The sequence below is a fragment of the Tribolium castaneum genome, chromosome 2 (genome assembly GCF_031307605.1).
Source record: "Tribolium castaneum strain GA2 chromosome 2, icTriCast1.1, whole genome shotgun sequence".
Classification (NCBI taxonomy): Eukaryota; Metazoa; Arthropoda; class Insecta; order Coleoptera; family Tenebrionidae; genus Tribolium; species Tribolium castaneum.
The window spans coordinates 16510704-16534679 of record NC_087395.1 but is presented as its reverse complement, the minus strand read 5'-3'; the positions used below and the strand labels follow the sequence as shown (position 1 = coordinate 16534679).

General features: G+C 33.4%; 1 protein-coding gene across 8 annotated transcripts in view; it reads left to right on the top strand.

The window, feature by feature from the left end:
* LOC660275 (CUGBP Elav-like family member 1) overlaps window positions 1–23976 on the top strand; it is a 202027-nt gene that overhangs the window by 152334 nt on the left and 25717 nt on the right. For all 8 annotated transcript variants that reach the window (XR_010333224.1, XR_010333223.1, XM_015983283.2 and 5 more), the window contains 3 exons: window positions 282–541; window positions 14312–14394; window positions 23178–23226. Coding sequence is in view for 6 of the 8 variants with exons in the window: in XM_015983283.2 (XP_015838769.1) it covers window positions 282–541; window positions 14312–14394; window positions 23178–23226 (392 nt within the window). In the remaining 2 variants the exon portion in view is untranslated. The remainder of the gene's footprint in view (window positions 1–281; window positions 542–14311; window positions 14395–23177; window positions 23227–23976) is intronic.

The window sequence follows — 23976 nt, the reverse complement described above, 5'->3', positions numbered from 1 at the left end:
CGAACCGAACCGGGATAATGCCATCTTAGTCTGACTGATGGATGGGGCGATAAGTCCCGTTTTGATATGCAAGTTCACGCGGCTTTGCGGGGCATCGATGGCGAAAGCTTAATGGCTCTCAATTCACACTCGGAGAATATCTCCTTGCGCGAAGCCAAGGAGCGGAGTTTATGTATTGTGTAAACGAGGACGAAAACGTTCCAATGTCACCATATTTTCTCCTTCACATGAAACAATATTGATGGCACGTGTGAATTGATTTCGCTCATTTCGTGTTGCAGCTCACTGGCGATGAACAACAACAACAACAGCAGTACGAACAACAACAACAGCAATAGCAACAACAACAATTTGCTGAGTTCGTCGCAACAAAACAATGCCAAAATCGAACAAGAGCAACCGGACAGTGATACGATCAAGATGTTCGTGGGGCAGGTGCCCCGGTCCATGGACGAAAACGATCTCAGAAGGATGTTTGAAGAATACGGACGCGTACACTCGATCAACGTCCTTAGGGACAAAACCACGGGAGCCAGTAAAGGTGAGTAATCTCCAACTTTATTTAATTATTAACGAAAACTCGGAAGGATGTGCCGACGCTGCGAACTCTATTAATAAATTTTCGGGGTTTTTCTGCCAAGAATTGAATTCACTAGTGAAAGTTGGAACGTGTAACTGTTTGATAATTGCGAGATGTTAACGATTGGTTAAAGTGAACTTGAAAGTCAATTTGCTAATTGGATTTTTGCTACGCGTGTGTTGGTTCAGGTGTGTTCACACTTTCATTGAACGTGCCATTAACAAGTGATATCGAATTTGAATTTGTAAAATGACTTGAATGAATGTGGTTTTGCGTTTGGATGCCATAAGCAGAGTAATAATAACACTTGTTTACAAATTTTCTTTTTTTCTGTTGCCCCAAATTAAACTGTTGGAGAGTAGATTTAAAATCTGATGTCCCAATTTAACCATCAGCTCAAGTTTCAATTTTAGAGCAAATGAAAACTACAGAAAGTGCTAATATACATGCACTGAAATTTTTGTTTTACTGAACATATTCAGTTTTAAAAAATTCATACCAATGCATTACTAGAATTCTGTGACCTTCTGTATTATATCGTAAAGAGTTTATTTTGCTAAACATTACGTAACACACATAACACTATTAGTTGTATTAGCTTATGTTTTAAAAAATCCATGTCACTGTATTGCAAACATTTTCATAGAAACACCCATGTTCAACAAAATAAATTCTTCACAGTATGTCAAAAACTAGAACTATTAGAAAAAACCTCTTTCCAGTTCAGCGTCCAACAGTTACTCAACAATAGCAAAAACATCTAAGGCAACAGAGAAGTAAAGGACTATTAAAAAGCTATGTGCATTTTTCTAAATAAATGCTTAAATGAGTTATCTATCTATTTCTCGAGACTAGAGCTATTTTAAAATCATCCTCCAACAATCCTTTAACAGCAGCAAAAAAATGGAGGCAACAGGAAAGTACTAAATAAAAGTAGTCCTTTTTTAAAGGAAGTGATAACATGAGTTACTTAAATCTCAAAAAATTGAACTGATAGAAAAGATCTGTTGGCAGTTTTGAAAGCAACGTCCAACAGTTATTTAAAGGCAATAACAATTTATTTTACTTGTTATATGTTTAAACGAAAATTGAAAATTTCGTCCGTTCTATATATTTTTTACGATGAGAAACAAGCGAGATAATCGCTTCAAAAGGAAGAAATCGTGACGTAACAACCGCCTTTCATCATAGAATCCTCTTATCACTGAACCTTCCTACTCACCAAAAATTTGATAGATTGAACATTTTTCTCACATCTTCCACAAAATCAAAAATTAGCAACTTTTTTGAGTAACTTTTATTTCAAATTTTGTCTTGAACTTCGCGAAAACATCTGAGAAATTTTAATAAATTCTGACAGAGTCACTTAAAACTCAAAAACCATTTGATCTTCATATTGGACCAAATGCTCAAGACGGTTACGCCGTCATAATTTCAAATTTGAATCGAAATAACTTGAGTTAAAGAGCAGAAACGGAGAAACGGTTTTCACTATTGTAATAAGCGTTTTCATTTAAGACAAAGTTGTTTTTTAAGTTGCTAATGCCTTTAACAACAGCAAAAAATATTAAGGCAACAGTGTAGTGTAATCTATTTTTATCTTACTTTTAATCTCTTTTAGATTAACAAAAATTTAATTAAAATTGAGTCAGATAACTCCACTTAATATTAGAGAGAACAAATTTTAATGAAATTATTGAAATTCTAATGAGGGAACTCTATTTTGAAGACTATACTTGCTCATGATAAAAAACAAGTGTCATAACTGTATTAGGTTTTGGTATAGAGTTGACTTTCTCTATTTATTAAAAAAAATCGAATTTTACCAGTTTAAAGCGATTTTAGCAATTCTACAGCATATTTCACCGTTTTAAAGCAAGAAATCATCTAAAGCCAACTGATTTCAACAAAAATCGTGCTTAGGTCGCCATTGTTAAGCAAGGAATCGTCCAAAATCAAGTATTAAAAAATCAATATATCACTATTAATTACTTATTAATTAATTATAATTAAAAAAAACTGAAAAAATTCACGTGCATATAAAAAAATATGAAGCATTTAACCACACTATGTATCTTGTATGATACAATAAAAATTCACTTTTAGCAGACTCACCCTGTATAGCTGGGGATACAGCTACATTTATCACTTTTCACAAAAGTTTTTCTATATAAAATAATTAAATTAGGATTTAGTTCCAACACAGATTTTTTTGGACACAGAAATTAATTTTGTGACTTACATAATCTTTGAATATAAATTTAAAGTTGATTTTACACAAAAATCAATGTTTTTAGAAAAAATTTCACCTTTACAGAGACAGAATTTTTCGCTCTTTTTTAACTCGATTTATTTTACATTTGTAAAATATCACTGGTAATGAAAATATGTAAACTCAGGAAGAAGAGTGTCAGCTTTCCTACGCTGTTTTCAAAAATTCATTTGGTTCCAACAAACTCAAGTCTTATCAGATTCACTGAACGGCCTGTCTTTGCTCTATGCTTCACTTAGAGGTTGTGTTTTTGAAAATTTTGACTATGGAGATTCAAATACTTAAATAGGAAGCCAAGTGATGTACAGTCACGATCAAAATAATGACTCCCTAAAACTGTAGATGCAATTTTCTATTGGTTTACAAAAACTGTTTCTGGTTTCTGTTTCTGTGTGGAGATTTATTAATAACAAATTTCTATTTTCTAATCAGTAGTATTTGAAACTGTTTTTTTACACATACAAGTATCCAAAACACAATACTTTTTTGAATTGTCTTTCTTAAAAAGTCAAATTAAAATATTTTTGATTATTATAGTGACACTTTTAATTTGTACGCAGCAAATAATCGAAACATAATTATAAAATAAGCTGAACCTTTGATGTAGATAACGTGTTTAAATTTATGACTACGTAATTGTGAATATTTAATTTCTTCCAATATCCCATAATAAAGCTTTGTGTCATCGATTCATCGAACCAATTCATAACATTTAAAGCAAAATTGTAAATTATGCATTTTCAGCAGAAGCGTCGCCAAAACGGCTCTAATTTACCAAATAAAAAGCCCGAGATTGCCAAGTCGTCGAAACTCGCAGAAATTAAGTAATTGAGGCAATGACCCAAGTAACGAAATTTCCAATTCCTCATACAATACAATTTGTAATCGCAAACTAAGTTATAAATTTTCTTCTCGTCTCGAAGCGTTATTCCAGCTCCAACCACTGTTTCAGCTATTTAATTTAAAGCCCATAAATAACGATCGTTATCTCGTTCCATCGAACGAAGCTAACAATTATATCTTTGCGAGTGAAAAACACATCATCGATTTGTTTGCCCTTGCTGAGCATTCAAAGATCGCGATCGAAGGGGCGCCACTCAAATCCTGATCGCCTGACAACTCGGTTAATTGATTGTTCTTTTGTACTCGCTGCTTTCGTTTTCCTCGACGCCAAAAAAACCGAAACTCCCGAGAAACGTAGGCAAGGTATTTACTTCCGTGTGTTTGGAGTTGCGTGCGAGGAAATGCATTTTTTCGTTTTGAAAAGTTTGATTTTATTGCGAGCTTAAGTGGGTATCTTGTTGGAACAGTCGCTACAAGCACAGCTCTGCCGAAAGTTACTGTGTCAAGCAAACATTAATTCGGTTAAATATTTAATCAAAGACATTCCAAAAGCTTTCGTGCATCGCGGCAAACTTTGTAAGATACATAGTGTACATTCTGATCTTTGCTAATTTATTAAACAAGGCGATTATGCCGACTTTCTTGAGGAATATGATTTGGCTAATGTAGTAGTCGAGTTGACAAAATGAGGTTTATAAAGACAGTTTTGTAGTTTCTTAAGTCATCAACTCGGGAAACAGATATCTAATATCGCGAATGCAAACTTGCGCCGCTCTTGTCGAAAGCCATTCAGCAGGAGTTGGGAAAATTAAACGGTTGGATATGCAACCTCACATACAGCCTTGCAGGAATTTCACCAACACTCCTCGTTAAAGAAAACAGTTTCCTTGGAGTTTGGAAATGAATGGGCAAAAAGTGCCCGTTTTTCGCGTCGACAATAATTGGGCCAACTTCATTTAAATAATTGTCTCCGCAGGACACAATACAGGACCATTTATCCTGCGTGCAGGTTTGTATTGTAGGAATTAAATGGCGGTCAGTACACTCGAGCCAAAATTGTAAATGATACTATTGTCGTTCTGCGAGTCTGTTGTTCTTGTTGGCACAGAATAGAAACAAAACTGTTTTATTCGCGCATAATTAATTGACTGAAATGGTCCGTGAGACTTTAACTGTATACAAATAACCGAGTAATAAATGGCACGGGACTCATACACAAACCTTGGGGGAAAGCCGCGCTCGAAAACCGGGATGGAATCCCAATGAGACCAAAGTTTCATATTTAATTTCATTTTCGTTTGTCGCGAAATGACTAGAATTAAGATTTGCGCAGATTTGGCGGCACGTACTAATTTACTACCGCATTTTTAGAGCAACTATCGATTCGACTCGAGTGCGTTAATTAAATTAGATAATTAAAACAACGTCAGTTTTATTGAATTATAAACACGCAGAGTGTTGAAGTTTTTTACGATTTAAACTTTGGGATCGTAAACAGACTGATGCAATGCTTAAAATATTTGTCAACTCTGGTAAAGTAGCAAGTCATGTCACCGAAAGTGTTATCTTTTATCGTGTTAATGTAAAATGGTTTCAACTTTTCCCTTAGTACTAAGGGTTAGGCTGATTGTAATCTACTAAGCACTTCACAATTGGACATTTATTATGCATTCCTGCGGTCAACGAGCAGATTTTAAGTCCTGCAGGGACCGGAAGCTTCGGGGCTTTGGAAGCTAAGCTGCATTTTTTATAAACGTGGGCTATTAATTTTCGCCTGTTTGTCTTGCAATTAAAATCATTGTATTTAAGGTGTTTTTGCACGTTGTTATAACTTTGTTATTTATTTTGTGTTAATTATTTATTATTATTTGAAAATCTCTCCTTAAAATTGTAATAAGTTCCTTGCCAACTCTGGAGAATTCAGCCATAGTTTCTTTATAGTTTTTAGTTTTCCCAACTCTCTTTTGCAGCACGATATTTTCAAAATTCTTAACTGATATTTCTATAATTCGAGAATGTTTGCACGGAATTGTTATGTCTCAAAAACTTGGTTTTTGCAAACCAATTATTTTTGCCAATTTTTAAGCTCAAGAATTTCCCATTTAGAATTTTTTCATGATTTGTTAATGTTAGCTTTTCCAACTGTTTCCATTGCTAAAAATGTTTTGAAGCTAGGATTTCTGAAAACATTCTTAGTCCTTCAACAGTCTTTAGCATTAATATTATTAGAAATATCTAGGGGCTTTTATGTATACTTTCTTTTAAGTCAAGCAATTTTTATTTCCGAACTGTTTTTTTGCAACGCCACATTTTTTTAAATTCGAGTATTTCTTTTTTAGAATTTCTTTCTGTTCTTTTGCATCCTATTACAGATTTTTTTGTGCTAATATTTTTGGATTTTTCAAGCCCTTTTCAATACGGACACAAATGTTTTTCGCAATTCGGTATCTTATTTGAAAATTCTTTTCTAAAGCGAAGTTTATAGGCTGTTTTTTCATTCCAGAATACTTTTTTTCTTAAAATTCTTTCATATTGTGTTGCCATATACCGGGTGCTCAAAAATCGGCGCACCAACTCAATGGTGTGTGGTAGAGAATTGCTTACATATGAAGGTAAAAATAGTAAAAAAATTCTTTGTATTAAAATTATTGATAAATAACGAATTTTCAATAAACGAAATGTGGCAACGTTGTCTAACAGTCGTGATCTCAATAGAATTTGATCAACAATAGAAGTAAATTATTTTTGAATTGGTTTCGTAGGAAATAATTTCCAGTGTTGGCACATCTACAAATTGTGATTTTGTTGATGAATTTTATTTTTTTTTTAATTTAAAACTGCTAAAGTCTGATAGTAAATTTAAAAATAATTATTCATCGTTTTGTTAGGGAACGATTACTTGGTGTGAAACATAAAAACCTTAAAGAATAATAAAAACTGGAAAAGTTAACAAAATAAGTTTATAGCTACAGATTTTTTAAAATACGACTTTAGGAATTTTTTCACGATTTTTCCCGTAATCTACACTCGTTTCTCAACAACGTACCACTGAGTTGGTGCGCCAGATTTTGAGCACCCTGTATAGGTATTTCTGGCGATTCCTTAGCTTTCTAAACTGTCTTCACATTAATTCTTCAAATTTCTTTAATGTTCTATTGCAGGCCCAGAAGCTATCATTTTTGGAGTTCGATTATTATTCAAACAAAAAAATTTTTTTGTTAGTTACATTTTATGCTTTCTTTTTAATATCTGAATCCGAGATTATAAACGCTATTTTAAAACACATTCCCATAACAGCGTGTTTTAAATTTAAATATTCCAACAGAAAAAATTGAATAACACTCATACGAAAACGCTTAAAGTTGTCGGGTTCTCGCATACGCTCGTTGCATAACGACAGCCCTCGAAGTTTAAGCTTGTGTTTTCGCACTAGTATTATTAATAACTATCTTAGTCTTTACTCATATCTTCTTCTAAACCTAGAAAATAATGTAAAAAGTTAATATTTCTAACCTGTTTTTTATTCGAGTATTCTGTGCTCTTTTGCATATCTAGAAAGCTTATAGTTGGAGTTTCTAAATATTATTTGATATTCGAACTGTCTTCTGTGGTTTAGTATTTTGAAGATTCTCTTACTAAGTACCTTCTGTTTAATTTAATTCGATAATTCCTTCCTTGCAAGTGTGGAAACTATTTCCCAAGTATCATTTCATGCTTGAGTATCTAAGTCTGTACAAGGACATTGTTTTATTTCGAGAATTTTTTTCCTTACATTTCTTGCAAATTGAGAATTTCTGAGAGGGTTTCTTTGTTTCTTAACTAACTTTTACAACCCAATTTTCTGAAAAGGTTCTACTCATATTTCTTTAAATTGTTTTGATGTTGCAAGTCTGGAAGTTTTTTTAAGCTAGTATTTTTTGATACTTTATTAATCTCTCCAACCCAATTATTTTCTATAAACATTTTCAAAATTCGAAAATTTCTTTCTGAGAATTTTTTGTGTTCTATTGCATATCTAGAGATCCAAATATCTAATAAAAAATAGTTAAATCATTTTTAAACTTCGTTTGAGAAAATTGTTATCCTTATTTGTTGTTGCTGAAAAAAGTTTGAAGGTGCGGATTGAGCTGTTTCCTCCTAGTGCACGTCATGGAGGTATTTTATGTTTCGAACACAAGTGATTATCCTGGCATAAAAATTCAACAAATACTATTTACATTTTCATACCAGCCGGCTTTAAATTTTTAAATTTCAATTTTGAATTTGAGCCGCCGTAATCTGTTGCCTAAAATGGGGCAAAACTGCAATGAATTTTTAAATTTAAATTGCTGCTTTACTAGCAATAAGTGTGGCATTTTTAAATCACTTGTTACCGTGCGGCGAATAATAAAAAAGTAAAACCCTTTTCAAATTTTGCCTACAAATCCGGCAGCTTGAAACAATTCGAATTCTCTCTTATTTCTAGCTTGAGTGAATTTTATCATTTTACTTTTTTATGTGTCGAGCCCACTTTGAGCCTGTCTGCGGCTTTGACCGAGCCAGATACTAGCTACAATGAAGCGTTTTTATGTATGAAACAAAGACGTAAATTCGTATCAAATTTGAAAGTCTGTTCTTATGTATTCAACCGAAATACAGCGCCGCTCGTAAAAATAAATGAAGTAACTGTAAAACTAGTCGTTGCACAACGTCGCTTTTTTATTATATTTTCCAAAGCCCGCAGTGTTGGACAAACCCCATGCATATTGCGTGCAGCCGTGCAGAATTTTCTCACGTAGTATTACCTTATGCAACTTGGAGTTGGTTTTCGACCTACGCACGAAACAATCAAAAATCGCGGTTTTATTGGCGCGGGCAGTAAATCTTAGATACTAACCCTCGCCAGTCACTATTACGCAAAAATGGAAATGGAAGATACGCGGCAACAATGCGTGAAAAATGTCATTACGCGGTGTGAAATATTAGGGTATTGTAGAATGTAATGTCTTTTGTGACATTTCTGTATGAGTCTTCGCTTATTATCTGACATATAAAAGTCTCCGGGAAAATGAACTGCAGCGGAGGCGAATTGGGATCTACATCTGCAATTATGCCAACTCGGGAAAATGCCTACGCGGGCACGATTTTGCAATTGGAAAAATGAAGCGAAATGGACAATTCCATTTGAACTTTTTGCCGATTGGAATTTCTCTTTTAAAGGTATTCATGTCAGGAGCTGATGTGTTGTGATAAGATCAAGCCGAATAAAAAAGTAATATTCAGAATTGCTCTTGCACCTCACTTGGGACATTTAGGACGAAATACGCGAGCTTAAAATATTAGCAAGGCGATCGCAGCCTTGTATCTTTATTGCGCTATTATTTCGTCATCGCCAACGTGACCTCTTTCATCGAATAAATATTATGTTTCTAGGGTAGGTCAGTTTTTTCAAAAAGTCACAATCATTAAGGAGTCAATGACAGAAACAATACTGTTTGCTGTCACAGCATCCGTTATTACAAAATGTGTGTACACGAAATTTGCTTCTCTCTGGTCACATGAAAATTAATGTTAATTGACAGGGTTTTGTAATAGTGTGGATAAATTCCTACTTTGCACAATGTAATAGCATTGCTCGACTCTGTAAAATACGTATTGAATAATTAGCTTTTATTTTTCCTGGCGCGAGATCAAACACAATTTTTTAAGATTTTCGAGTCATTGCAGAAGTTCACCCCTAATCTGAATTTCATTGTTATTTGAAAGCTGCAACTTGTGGGAATCGCATATCTACATCGAGTTTGAACTGTTTGCAAAGCCCTGACCCGGACGGTAGTTGCATGAGCACTTTTTCTTTTATTGTTAAACAAACGTAAATTACTTTTTACCGTTTTGGTATTTATTTTGTCGTAGACGATGATTATGGCTGGAAAAGGATGCGTTTTTTGGTTGTTTGTTTATAGTATTCCAAGGAGAAACCCTGACAATGATGATTAATTTTAATGCATAATTAGCTAGATTGTGTATTAATAGAAATTTGGAAGTATCGTAGAAAAAATTGTTTGTTTAAGAAATTAACAGGTAAATCACAACGAGAATACGGATTTGTTATATGCAGGTACTACCTTACGGAGGTGATCCAAATTAAACATTTACGGGTGCAAAATAACTAAATTGCCTTATCCTGTAGGTGTAGAAAGCTGGGGAAGATTTAAAAAATTAGGAGAAATCTTGAGCAAATCAGGGGAAACTTGGTGTATAAAATTTGGGGTACTAATTCGAGTGCTTGGGGTTTTGTAGTTTACTTTTTAACGTGAAAAATGTAAAAATGTAAGTTTGGATCGTCTGAGATGTTGATTGTTATGAATTATGAATATTAATCATTTCGTTTTGCTTTTTATTGTAGCAACGTTTTTTTTGTACACCATAGAGTTTTACAGCAGTTAATGTTTAATGTAAAATTTACTGGTGTACAAGCAAAACGCTACAACAATAAAAAAAACGAAAAACTAGTCAAATTAAAGGTAGTTGTAATTTTTTTCCAAAAGAATGTTATATTTTTGGGCTCCACGTCTAATGTAGTTAAAGAAACCGATACTTGAAACTGACTACACCAGGGGTACCCAAATTTTTCGCGCTAAGAGCACATTTTAAAATGTCTAGTCGCTACACAGTACAGTAGAACGACTTTATAATGACTATCGAAAATTGAACCGATTAAAAATTGTATCTACTCGTTATACACAATTATTTTCGTTAAAAGAATCATACAAAAACTACTTCTTGTTGGATTCTAAGCGTGGAAATTAGCTAAAACAAAGTTTAAAAACCCGACACACCAAACGTTTATTTGAAAAACGACGTTTCAGCCACACAGTGGTCATCCTCAGGTGAAAATATAAAATCAGTTTATATTGTTTTAGTTGATACAAAAACTAGTTATTCAAAGATACAGATACACAAGGCAGTGTCAAACTTACAATATTTTGTTTTGTAATATGTCATAAATCGTAACTATGTAAAACCTCTCAACAACGGATACTGATGGAGAATCTAAAATTGTCCGTTGTAGAGAGGTGTCCACTAATGCGAGGTGGAAATTTTAATAAAGTTTTGTTACATTCCTACAAAAATGTCCGTTGTGAAAAGGTGTTCGTTACTCGGAGGCGTCTATTAAGGAAGGTTCTACTGTAGCTTCTTGATTTTTATCATACTTAAGCTATTTTTTCTAAGAAAAAAAACTATATGAGTTTTTGAATCCGAAGTTAATGGGAACTGACCATGTCTAGATCACTCAAAGTAATAATACATTTTCAAATTTTTGATATACAGAGTGTTTCACGTAATGTTACGAGGCCTGCTCCTGTAAAATACCACCAACAATACATATTTCGATACAAACTCGATTACAAATTTTGAAAGTTTCTATAGTCTTCTCTAGTTTGTTTACAGTTAGTTAGTGATTAAAATAAATAGATTAGAGTTATATTCATGCCGTCCCTTGATAGATAACACGTGATAGCTGTTTATGGAAAACAGAAATTTATCACTATTAATGAAGCAGTCATTACTCATTAGTCTAACAACTACTGTCATGGGTTTCCAAAAATTAAATAATTGAATTTGTATTTTTTGTATCTAGTCTTTTGTGACTTTTGTACTATTTTTGGGTGTGTACATTAGGCACAGACCTCGTAAAGTTATGTGAAACACCTGTATACAAATTATAAAATCACCGATTTAACGTTGAACTTTTTCACCATCAAACGCTCAACAGATTTCAATAGATTCTTTGAAGGATATTCCTTGTTTTTCTAATTTCAGGAATTTGAAAGAAAAATCAAAGTTTAAGAAAATTTAAGATAATACAGCCTCAAGTCTGCAATTTATCTTATTTTCAACTTTAATCAAAACCTCGAACAAACTTAAAAAAACAAATACTTGTGCAAACATAGCACAATTATGAACCAAATGCTAATATAATTTAGTGTTTATTAATTAGTGTTAATTAACACTTCAATTCATTCACTACCATTACACTAGTAATTACACGTATTTGAATATAAGCAAAAATTAAAAATTGATTCTTTTTTTTTTCATCTTACATTAATTACAGTTTCCACTTCCTATCATTGTCACCTAATTATTAAAAGTAATAAATGGTCCAGGGAATAGTGTATTTCTATTGGTATACTAGTTTTTCCAATTAGCAGACACAGATGGAACAGTTAAGTGAGTAATTTTAAGTAAAAACTCGTGTATTATGATGGGGTTTTCCACTGGTGGTTGACTCAAAATATGCCTTGAAAGATAAAAATGCGTTCAGTCCGCCCGAAAGAGTTATCGGTACTTGTTTGTATTTCACTTCCATTGGAAAAAACGATAACGTACTCCTGAACCAATGGTTTGGGATTAAACTAGAGGGTCTCGATTTAAAAAAAATTAGCTTGTGGTGAAAATGTGGGATAAGTGCATCTCGCAATTAGTTTGCACAGCAAGTGCCAAAAATGTTTCAGTGACATAACTTAACGTAACGATCCCATCTGTACGGCTAACATGCCGTAAACCTCGGTCGTGTTGCTAATTTTTCAGTTACTGGCAAGTGTCGCAATTGCAACACCAGTCTACAAATTACCAACCCGACCAGGTTCAGAGTGTTCTGCATCCTGCCCAGATAAATGTTATTAATAGTGTTCCAAACAGGTGCATTATTAGTGTTGTGTTTTGTTCCGTTTAAATGGTGCTTTAGCCATTGACCTATCGGTTGCCGTTTGCCGCACTAAATAACCAGATGACATTTTCATTAAATCCAACCGGAGATTTTTATCAGCACTGTGCGCATCATCTTTGCGTCAAATTAAAACCCCGGACCAACTCCGGCTCGTTACGGCCCTGCCGTGAAGAATCATTGACGCCTGAACTCGACCGGCGCGAACAAAGTCCTGATAATGTGGCCTTTAGGTGGCACGAAACGGGGCACGTTCCGCGTTTAATTACTTTAAAGCGGCGCTGCGGCGGCGACAAAAAATCACAGCCCTTTTGGCAGTGGCGAAGGCCGCGGATTCAACTCTTGCATTTATGCTGAATACGTGCGAAGCGATTTATTTCGGCTGATAATCGCCATAAAAAAGCGTTATGCATCCAATAAATTCTAAAAGCTTGGCATACGTCCAAACTTGACAGTAATTTAATTTATACGATCCTGTCTTTAAGCGTGATGATTAATAGCAAGGAATTAATTTTTTTCGACTTGCTGAGATCCCGGCTAAGGAGCAATCTGTTGGGGTGTTTGCGCGAGGTGTTTCAAGGCATGCAAAATGCGTAATGCGGCGATAAATGCAACAAAATTACGGTTTAACGTTAATTTTGAACATTTACAACATGCAACGTCATTTTTATTACTTATCGTGAAGTAATTTACTGTGTTTATCCATATTTTAACAGTTATTGTGCAACATTGTTCACTTTTATAGCCATATAGAATGTTACATGAACTGTTCTAAAGTGATAACTTAAATATTAATGACTGTATTCATGCCTGCAAATGGATTTCCACCTATGACGGGATTAAATGGTTTTATTTTAAAACTATAATTCGGAAGCAAAGTTACCGTTGGGGGCGCCACTGAGCTAGGTCGAAAACAGTAACCATAAATGGCGGGAAAATGTTTATTCGGATATTTTGAGCGTTGTACGAATTTTGAGGCTTCACAATTATTACATTGCCAATGCGGAATGGCTATTGTATCTTTGGTGGAAGAAACGAATGTTGACAAATTAGAGATGCCGAGGAAAACACGAATAACGAATGACTTTTTGGTTCACTTTCTTTATTGGAAAATTATTACAGACATTGAAAAGCCTACCTTTTGGCATAATTTACGTTTAAGTGTATTAGCAGTTGTTAATCTTAATTGTAGTTTTGTTGATTTATCGAAGTATTTCATGATTTTATCAGTGGAAAAATTCTAACCTAAAATTTACAAACTTCACTAATTTATTGATTTCTTGAGCCCAGTTTTGTGTTCGCTGTGATCCATTACTATACGTAGTCTTTAATTAGACAACTGTTTGATAACACTTTGTATTGAAAATTTAAATCTTTTTCACTTTTTATCCACTTTCAAATTCCATCAATAAACACTTTATACCACGAAAAATAGCACAACCAAAGTCATAGCTAGTATTTACCACCACGTACTTTTAAAGTGATTCTCTCTAATGTAAGCAATTAACACTATACACGCAAAATTGTTAAACAATTTATTAGATGTCAATTAAATATGGAATTACGAAAATTTCGTTACTGTTTTCGACATAGTTTAAAAGTCGTCACCAGAGGGCGTCTAGTTAATTTTATTTCCAAATACAAGGACAGATGATTGAACCAAAACTCGGTTAACGAAACTCTCAATTAACTAATTTTTCACCAAATGGATTTAGCGTTCGTATATTTGTACAGGGTGTTGGCAGAAGCAACGAAAATGAGTTAAGCAGATTTTGTGAGGTGGTTTAAGACGCCTCAGCTATTGTTGACAGGCGCAAGATAGACGCTTCAAGCCCTGTCATCTTTATGCATAACACAGCCCATTGTGTTATTAGAACAATGAAACTAACTTTAGGTGGTGTTATTTCAGGTTGTTGCTTCGTGACGTTCTTTACAAGAAAGGCAGCTCTTCAGGCGCAGGACGCTTTACACAATGTGAAAACCTTAAACGGGGTAAGTTTGACTTTAATTAATGCCGTCCAAATTTACCTTTCCTTTGGCGTTTGTGCGCGGTCCGGTCCTGGCGATCGATTCGGATTTGTCATCGCCTGTATTCAGATTCCGATTCGAGACACGTTCCGTGTCCGCCTTCCGCTTCTTCTTTTGCTGACGCGGAACACGAGAAAACAAAAAAGCGCTCGGTCGGCTCTAAATTTGCGTGGATTTGCTCCGGAGTTTTTCCGTTAATTTCGGGTGTGCGGGTGGTTCACGGGAATCTACATAAGGTCGACGGGAAGATGAAGAAGGGCGGGATTTAAAGCGATTGTGCGTCGCGACGCACCACCTGCTCTATTACCGGTGCTCGTTCGATCTTGAAACAGACGCCGACAAAGGAGGCGTTAATCACTCAAACAGTTCGGGGAATGTAGGACTTCGTTTTTCTTAATTAAATTACGGGCGGAACGGAAAGATGATTACGATTTCTATATACCGGAGGAGAAATTTTGGCTGATTCGTTATATTAAGTTCATTACTCGCAAAGTGTATGACTTTATTGACGAACGAATGTACGACTATTGGTACCGACATATAAATTTGTAGTAAGGTCCCAGAGGTTGTTTTAATTTACTACTACAAATCACATTACAACTACATAATTATGCTATTCACTTTTTTGTTGTTTAAAATTTTGTACAGAACTCAAAAAGCATTAAAGAAAACTATTTTTGAGAATACTGTTTTGTTAATCGGTCCCCAAATTTTCCCACTATATCTTAAAGCTCAATTTGAAATAAAAACAGAGTCTGCTGATAAAATTATATTTTAAACGGTGTCAATATAGTCAATCGAAATTTATTTTGGTTCCGGATAATCTGTAAATAGCGTTTAGATAATTGAGATTCTACTGTATGTATGCAGGTTTCATTTTGACTTTTATAATGACAGAAAAACCTGCATTCTGTAAACATTTTTGGTCAAAATTAAAGCCTTTAATAAATTTTGAATTTCAAGTCAAAAGATTTACGACTCAATAATAAATACTACTTTTTTAAATTTTGATCGACGAATTTTTGAAATAATTATCTCATTTAATTCAGAAAACTTTTATTTTTCGACACTGTCAAAATTTCCGATTTTTTTCCTGTGTAAGACAGTTGTGATCACTGTTAGCTGTTTCAAAACTATAAAAACGCCAACGTTGCATTTTACCAAATTATTTTTGTAAATAAGGTTGATAAAAATGTAAAATAGTTATTAATGATTAGATAGATCTCTTATGAAAAGTATAAATTACATTAGCTATTATATATGTATTATATATGTGTATAAATAGTTTATAATAGCTAATTCTATAGTAGCGCTCAGCTCCGTTTGCGTGTGCGTCATCTGACATTTCTGTCACTACGTTTACATAGCAGGGGCATAGCGGTGACAAACTATCAAATATGTTTTGAGGTTACGAAGTGTTTAAATTATGAGTTGTTACAAAAAATACAGATTCACAAAACAAGAACTAATAAACGCAGAATCAAAAACCTAACGAAACGCAAATCACAAAACACAATAAACGAACAGAAAATACTTGCGATTAACACCGATAACACTTTCGACAACCATGCGATGACGTCCATAATTTACTGTCAATGTCAGTTTGACAAATTCGTGACACTTGACGGTGTTGTCGAAGTGCACATGTAAATTAATGTTCAAGGATACCACCCTTAGATAGCCCTTAGCTGTATAAATTTGCATTGTTTTTGATAATTTTTTATAGCTTTGTGTTGGTAATGAAAAAATGAAATTGATGACGCACACGCAAATCGAGCTGACCGCCACTATAAGAGAAAATGCCAAGTTGGCGTTTTTACAGTTTTGAAACAGCTAATATTTGGCATTTCTCAGTACAAAACGTCAGATTATTTTCAACAGATTTAAAGTAATTTTAAGCCTTGTTGAGTCTAATTCGAAGAATAAAATGTTGTATTCAACTCGTTTTCGTGTAAATCAGATCATTTATTTCACCTTGTGGATGAATAACTATTAACTTGTGCCCCATTTGACCGACACATGCTTCCATTAAAAAATAAGTAGTTTTTATTAAGTGATATTAGTTCCTTTAAAATTTCAGAATTCTAGCTGAAACGGTTTTTGCAATAAGGAGTTGATTCTATTTTTTGGTTTTGTGATTGTGTGGTTTATAGAAACGTCATTAAAATTTGATCCTGGGTTAAACAAATTCGGAATTATTTTCCATTTATTTTGTATTGACAAAAAATGTCAAGTTAATCGCATATTTAAATTTAATAGCGAATTAAATGCTCTGTAAACCGACCCTTAAACTTTTAAATGATATCCTCATTGTATTTGGTCTACTTAACAAAAAATTATAACTTTTAAAACAACGTAACTAATCTTTTTCCTAAAAAGACAACATGGAGTAATCCTAGAAATAGTAGAAACTAAAGTACTTCTCAGACTTTTATACTTACAATGCTCCACAAAAAACTGCCCAAAAACTTTTTGATTTTTAGCACATACACAGGAATTAATAAAAAAAAACAAATAATTTGCTCAGTTAAGGAAAATCTTTCTTCTGAATCGGTTTAGTAACAGGCTTTGCATTCCTGGTGGCATAATTAGAATATCACAAAAACGATAAAACGTTTAGAATTACATTTTGAAAAAATTGTCTGTTTTTAAAAAAGGCCGTTTTTGGTTTAATATCTGCATTGCTTAAAAAAAACTGTTGTTCTCATTACCTATTTTAAAAAATTTCTTCATGTTATTAATTTTTGAAAAAAAAATTGTCACCCAAAAGTCCCAAAATTGTCAAGGATTACCAAGGATTTTGAAATTAAATTTTGCACATTAAATAATACTTTCAGACCGAAGATATTATAATTGACGTCCCTATTCCCTACATCTTTTACTTATTGCTGATTCAATGTTGCCAACTTAGTTTCTGAATTATAGGTCAGTGTGGACATTTTGATCTGAAATTCATTGAAAGCATATATGCTGTAAATGTTTTGAGCAGTTATAATTAATAATATCAGTTGTTTCAAAACTATAAAAACGCCAATAACGTCGTATTTTCTCCTAAAATTAACTGCTGTAAATTATTTATGCACTTCAAAAACATACTAGCTAATGTCTCATGTAATTTGTATTTTTAATCAAAGATCTTATCATTAATAACTATTTTACAATTTTATCAGTCTTATTCAAAAAAAAATAATTCCGTAAAATGCGACGTCAACGTTTTTATAGTTTTGAAACGGCTAATAGTTACCTAAAAAGTCGTTACCAGAACAAGAAAATAAAAAAAAAACTTCTGGGAGACTTTAATTAGTCCCTAATTTTAATTTTCCGTTGACCTTTCATTAATTATAATAATAATAAATGATTATGTCTAAAAATGTATTTATTCATCAACGCTGTCAAAATTTTCTCCTGTATAAGGAAGTTTTGAAAATTATCTGGCATTTCTCAATACGAAACGTAAGATTGTTGGGCCAAATTTAAACGATAAAATGTTGTATTCAACTCGTTTTCATTAATACACTCTTTTTGTGATTTTGACTTTTAAAAATTCAACTCTTGCTTTGTGGGAGTTGTAAGTAAATTTATTACCTATCTCTTTTTAGTCTCTTTAGTGAATAAATATATTGTACCCAAAAGCGTCCGTTGAGGTAAAGTTTCCGTGGCTCCCGTCGGCCAGTTTTTGGTCACAATTTACAACTGCAAAAATTACGTCTCACATATTACGCTTTATCAGATTATGACTGATGATTGATGAATCACCGATAACTACTATGTACGTATTAACGAATTTCCACGGTTTTTCTCGCATCCTCTGGAAATTTTAAGGACAGCTGTGTAAGTTGAATGGAAGTTAAAGATGGTGCATTGAAACAGATGAATTTGGTTTTGATTTGGTATTAATTTAATTTTTTTCACCACAAGAAGGAAAAAATTTTATTAACTCGTTTGTTAATGGGTGATTATAATCTCAACCATAAAAAATTAACAAATTAGTTTATCTCAAATTAGGATTATCTCATTGCAATTTTAAATGAAGGAGCTGAAACGTTCGAATTTGTTCTAAATGAAGTGTTCTTGCACGTCATGGTCGAAATTTGTCATGATAATCCATGTCGAAAAGGTCTGCCGAATTAGTGATAATGTCCGGACCTCAATCGGAATCCGAGCGCATCATTTATCAATCAATCCACTTGAATAGATTTAACTGTTGAGCTGCGACCATTGGATTTGGAGTCATTGTCTCTGGCATTGATAAGCTGAAGACTAATTTCGGCGGAAAACCATCGTTAATGCCATTGAAATGTATTAGCGTTGAACAAGGCCCGTCGAATTTTGCCGTGCATTATTGATTAATAGTACTATTGCTGATTAATTGCGTGTTGCAGTATTTAATCACCGTTGTGTGCGCTTCCCGTGTCCTGTCAATTGTCCCGTGTGACAAACACCAGGAACATTTCGCCCTGCTGGTATATGGGATTTGTGCCTTCTCGTGGAGGGCTCGCAAATTGCACGTCACATCGGATTAACATCGAGTGCTTGTCTCTCACCTGACAGTTGTTGTGCAGAACAAGAGTCCATTGTCGGCAGGATGGGAGACAGACACGCACGCAGTCCTGCATATCCGTGACATTAGCATGCGAGCTCTAACACCCTCCCATCCCTTTATCCCGCCCGATCGTCAATAATTGAGCCGAAAATCCGATTTCGATGCTCACGGCTTGCACCACTCCATGTCAGGACGTTATTACAGACCCTCTGTGTGCGCTCAAGAGGGACACGCTGTATACAATATTATTCGTGTAATTAAAACAAGCCTTGAATAAAACGGGTAAATACACTTTAGCTTAAATCCGGGATAAGGTTTCCTAAAGCAGCAACAATTTGGCTCGACTCTCTTATAACATCATTTTAAAATACGATCTTGGACCCTCTGAATTTTCGACTAGCAACGTTCTACGTTACGGTTCATTATTGCATAGAAATTCGCCTCACTCTCTCGCAGAGATGAGTTATCTGTACAAGTATCTATTTCCGGAGTAGATTTTTAAGAATCCGGAAAAGAATTATTATAAAATTCCGGGGAGCGACAGGTCTTTTGGAAGCGTTTTATACACAGAAAAGATTTATTTCCTCGAAGAACTCCTACCCCACTCATCTCATCTTCTCAAACCGTGTATATTCCATTTATTTGAGTGGTGGTGCAATTGAAAAGAACAGCATGCGCACACTAATGTCACGAAGAAAGATTAACCCAACTCGGGATATTTGGTTTTTTTACATTCAAAATAAATCAGCTAACAAGCTTTCGATTTTTTCGAATTGTGTGGAAATTCGAGGCGATTTTCTTCATTTTTAACGAATAAACGCAAGCTTTGGTTTTGAGTTGACAAAAGAAAAGTGAGGAAAAAAGAGAAGTTGTGATGTAACGTGTCAGATTTTTCACAAAGGAGGTACTACAGCTACAAGAGTACCCTAAAAAGTGTTGTTCAAGGTGGCTCTATTTTAAAAATTTATCTCGTAATTAAGCTCGTAATCGTAATTGATACTTTGACGTACACTGTTTTTAAACACTGATAAATAATCAAATGCTATGAAAATTGAGATTAAAAAACATCCATAAATTGGTGAACAAAATCGGGGAAATTAGGGGAAATCACGGAAAATCATTTAAAAAAAATTAAGGGCGAAACCAGAGAAATCAGAAAGAAATCACTGAAATAAATTTTGAGGAAATCTGGTGTACAAAATTTGGGGTAGCTACCCTTGTTAACCAGTAATTATTTCAATACTTTCATTATTTTTTTGTTTCAAAGAATCTTTTTTTTTTTAGTTTTATTTGTTATTAGAAGAACAAAAGTAGGTAATAATGATACTTTTTTTAATTTCAATAATTTTGTCGATGCTTATGAAAGTTGCTAGAATTATTTTAAATAAACCATTAATTTTGTTATCAAATACCGTGAAAATATTGACCATATTTAAAAAAAGAATTTTTCGGTATTTAGTCATTAATAGAGACTGCGCAATTTTTAAGAGCTTTTTTGAAATTCGGAATAAATTTATTTTCGTTAAAAATGTAAATATTTGACACCGTTTTTATTTTTTTTCCTAAATTCCTAAACTGGCATGTATTCCAAATGTGTTTTAAACGTCCTAAAGTTGTGTTCAACCTTCCTAATTCAAAATAGGATATTTTTTCAATTTTTTTATCAGTATTAATAATTTGAGTTTTCCAGTTTCTTATTGTTGTATATTTTAAATTATTTTTTAGGATTGAACTACCTTTTAATTCTGATGAAGATTCATAAGTCTTTACACTGCATTATTTTGGTCAAGCCACTTTGAAAAATGACTTTCTCTCCCGGAAATTTTAGTTAATAACAAAATTAGAAATAGTAGACCTGTCACTTGTTCAAGCTGTTGAATTCGCTTTAATTAAAGGGTAAATTTTTGTAAAAAGTACTCTAGTAGTTGTGGACAAATTGGTTAGTAGTGACAAACTATACAAAAAATCTGGATATAAAAAATAAAAAATATTGGTAATTGGTATCTGATTTGAGAACTAGTACTAGTGTCTATAAATTTTCATAAATTGAGTTCATTTTCTTGAAAATGAACCTAAAAAATTATTACAGTAATAAAATGAACTAATTTTACAGCAGCAATATTTAGAACAATATTTAAGTTTAACAATTAATTAACTTCTTTATAGCTTTTTCTTTGTGTAGTAAAGAATTTTATGTTTTTTACAAAACATATTTTGTTTTGTTTGTGTCGTAATGGAATTTATTGCATTAAAAAATATGTTTTTATTTTTTCTGCTGTATTAATAACTAGATTACCAAATTTTAATACCTAATGTCTATTTTTTACAACCTTTTTTGACACCGACATAAAGTTTAACTTCCTAAAAATTCGGTATCGAAGTCCTAATTTTAGGAAATTTTGAGTGTGATTCTTGAGTTAGAAAATCCTTTATTTCAAAAATTTCGACGGAAAAAAAAAACTAAAGTAAAGTACATCAGTAACTATGTAAGTTTTACCAATTTTAAGCTATTTATGTCGTACAAAAATGATTTTTCATGGTATACAATTTTTTGACAAAAAATCGAAATGTTTTTAATTGAGAAATGGACCTCAAACTTAGCGAATCCAGACAAAATAGTTCCTACACCGAAAACTTAACTTTTGGAACTATTATCTCCATTTCTCGCATCTCGAAAACACGTAACACAAAATTAGCCCAATTTTAGTTTTTCAAAAATTTTCGTAAAAATTTCTTTTTCACAATGAAGTCACTTAATTAAAATTAAATTAAAAAACGATCTGTGTGGATTCTAATTCAGAAAACGTGTTATTATTATCATCCTTTTTTATTAAAATTTTTGTTAGTAACTTATGTCAGAGGTTTATGTTGAAAATAATTTCAAGGTTTTAATTTTTGTCAAATGCATAAAATGACATAATTTTACGTCAAATTTAACCAGGGACGTAGGAAACGTAGAAATTTTTAGGATTACTATTTAAAAAAGAAAATAATTGAATACTTACAAATATTAATGTTCACATTTCTGAAATTTTTCGACATATATTTTAATATTAAATACATAACCTAAAACACACTTTAATGCTAAAAATGCTTTTCTTTCAGTCACAATTTTTAGTTAAACATCTCGTCCCAAAAATTGGCCATCAAGAACACTTCATATTTCCCGTCGTCTTTTTAAATTCCCCAAAAAATTATATTGAAAGTCTTCTCGTATGAAAACGTAACAAAATTGTGAATTCCAATAACTTTATAATTTGAAACAGAATCTAAAGTTCACGTAGACGCTAAAGGCGGCCAAGCAGCGACAGGTTCAACTTTCCTAAAAATTAGATCCAATTTTGGGTTCAAGTACCTACGTATTTTGTAAATGCCTAGACAAATTCCCAAAATCTCATAGATTTTGTACATAACATTATTTAGACAATCCACTTTTCCAAATGCTTGTTAATAATAAACGTAAAACTTGGCAGGAAAGGTTCAATTTCTCTCTCTTTCATCGATAGTTACCATTTCTTAAAGTTAAGGACAAAATGTTTATGATGAAGAGTTTAAAGGTAAAATTCTTATACTTACAAAGAAATCTCTTTTAAAATTTGGAGTTCATATCAAGAAAAACAGTGAATTGACGACGACTGCCAGTCTAAACCATTTCTAAACGCAGTTAGTTGACGAAGGGTGGAAACATTTTTTGACAAATTTATTTGATTTTTCCCCAAATTTGAAGTGTAATATCACTGGTTTCTACCCCAATTTGTTTTTTACACATTTCAACGGACGTATATGAAACAAAATTTTGAAAATTACTGTTTCTATTTTAACAAATAGCACGGCTTGCTCTAATTCAGTTCTTTTTCGGTCTCGTGTTATATCAAGTAATTCACGTAAATTAATCGGTTTTTTTCCTAATGGGATTAGCAAAAAATTGACGTAGCACTAATGCTTGGAATATCACTCTAGTAAATTATGGCGTCACATCAAAGAATTTGAAACAATGCGCTTTACACGCGTGTATAAGGCTGATGAATTGTTTTTTCTTTGGCTTGTTGGTCAGGGTCGAAATCAATTGATCGCAAATCGGTGGATGTGGGTCGATGACGGCACATGCACCGTTTTACGGGGCGCCGCGACGGCCCATTAGCTCCCTGCTCCGCATGCAGCACCCCGTGCTGACACTTAACTCATGATATTCTGTCTGTTGCAGATGCATCATCCCATCCAGATGAAGCCCGCCGACAGCGAGAATAGAAACGGTAAGTTGATTTGATTGATTGCACACGCTGCACAAACATACACACACCTGTATCATTTCGCGACGTTTCCGATACTCGTGCTGATGATGATAATGACGAGCGGTGGCGGCGTGGCGGCGGAAAGGGCGAAAAGTAAATTGCTTCGAGGGGCGGATTGTGTGACGGAAGTTTCGGATAACCGCCCCCGAGGAAATTTAAATGGAACACATGGTGTGTGTGATACATCACTTTTAAAACACGCTCCAAAATCGAACAGATAAAGAGATGCTGCGAGTGCGTAAGAGAATTAATGGAAGATCATATTTTGATTTTTGATTAATGGATGAAAGAGGCAGCGCTAAAAGATTAAATTTTTCTTTTGTGGCGCGCAAAAAGCATTACTTTGTTCTAATTAAAAAGATTTACGCAATACGGACACAAACATGCTCTTGTATGGCTTTAATCTTTAATTCAATTAGATTAAAGGCTGCACTAATTGCTTTAAAACTGCAAAACAGCACTGTTACCTTGTTATTTTTTTAATAGATATGGTTGGAACATTTGCCCTACAAATCTAAAATAAACTACCAACGTATCACATTTTATTTTGTTTAATTGTACACTGTGTTCAAAAATGGTTGTTCATCAAGTCACCAATGAAATTTGAACGTAATTTGCCGCTTAATTTAAATTGTGAATGCCGTCAAAATAATGCAAAGCCTTCCAACCCAAACAACAAAAATAAAGTCAAAAAAAGTGAGTACAAATCTA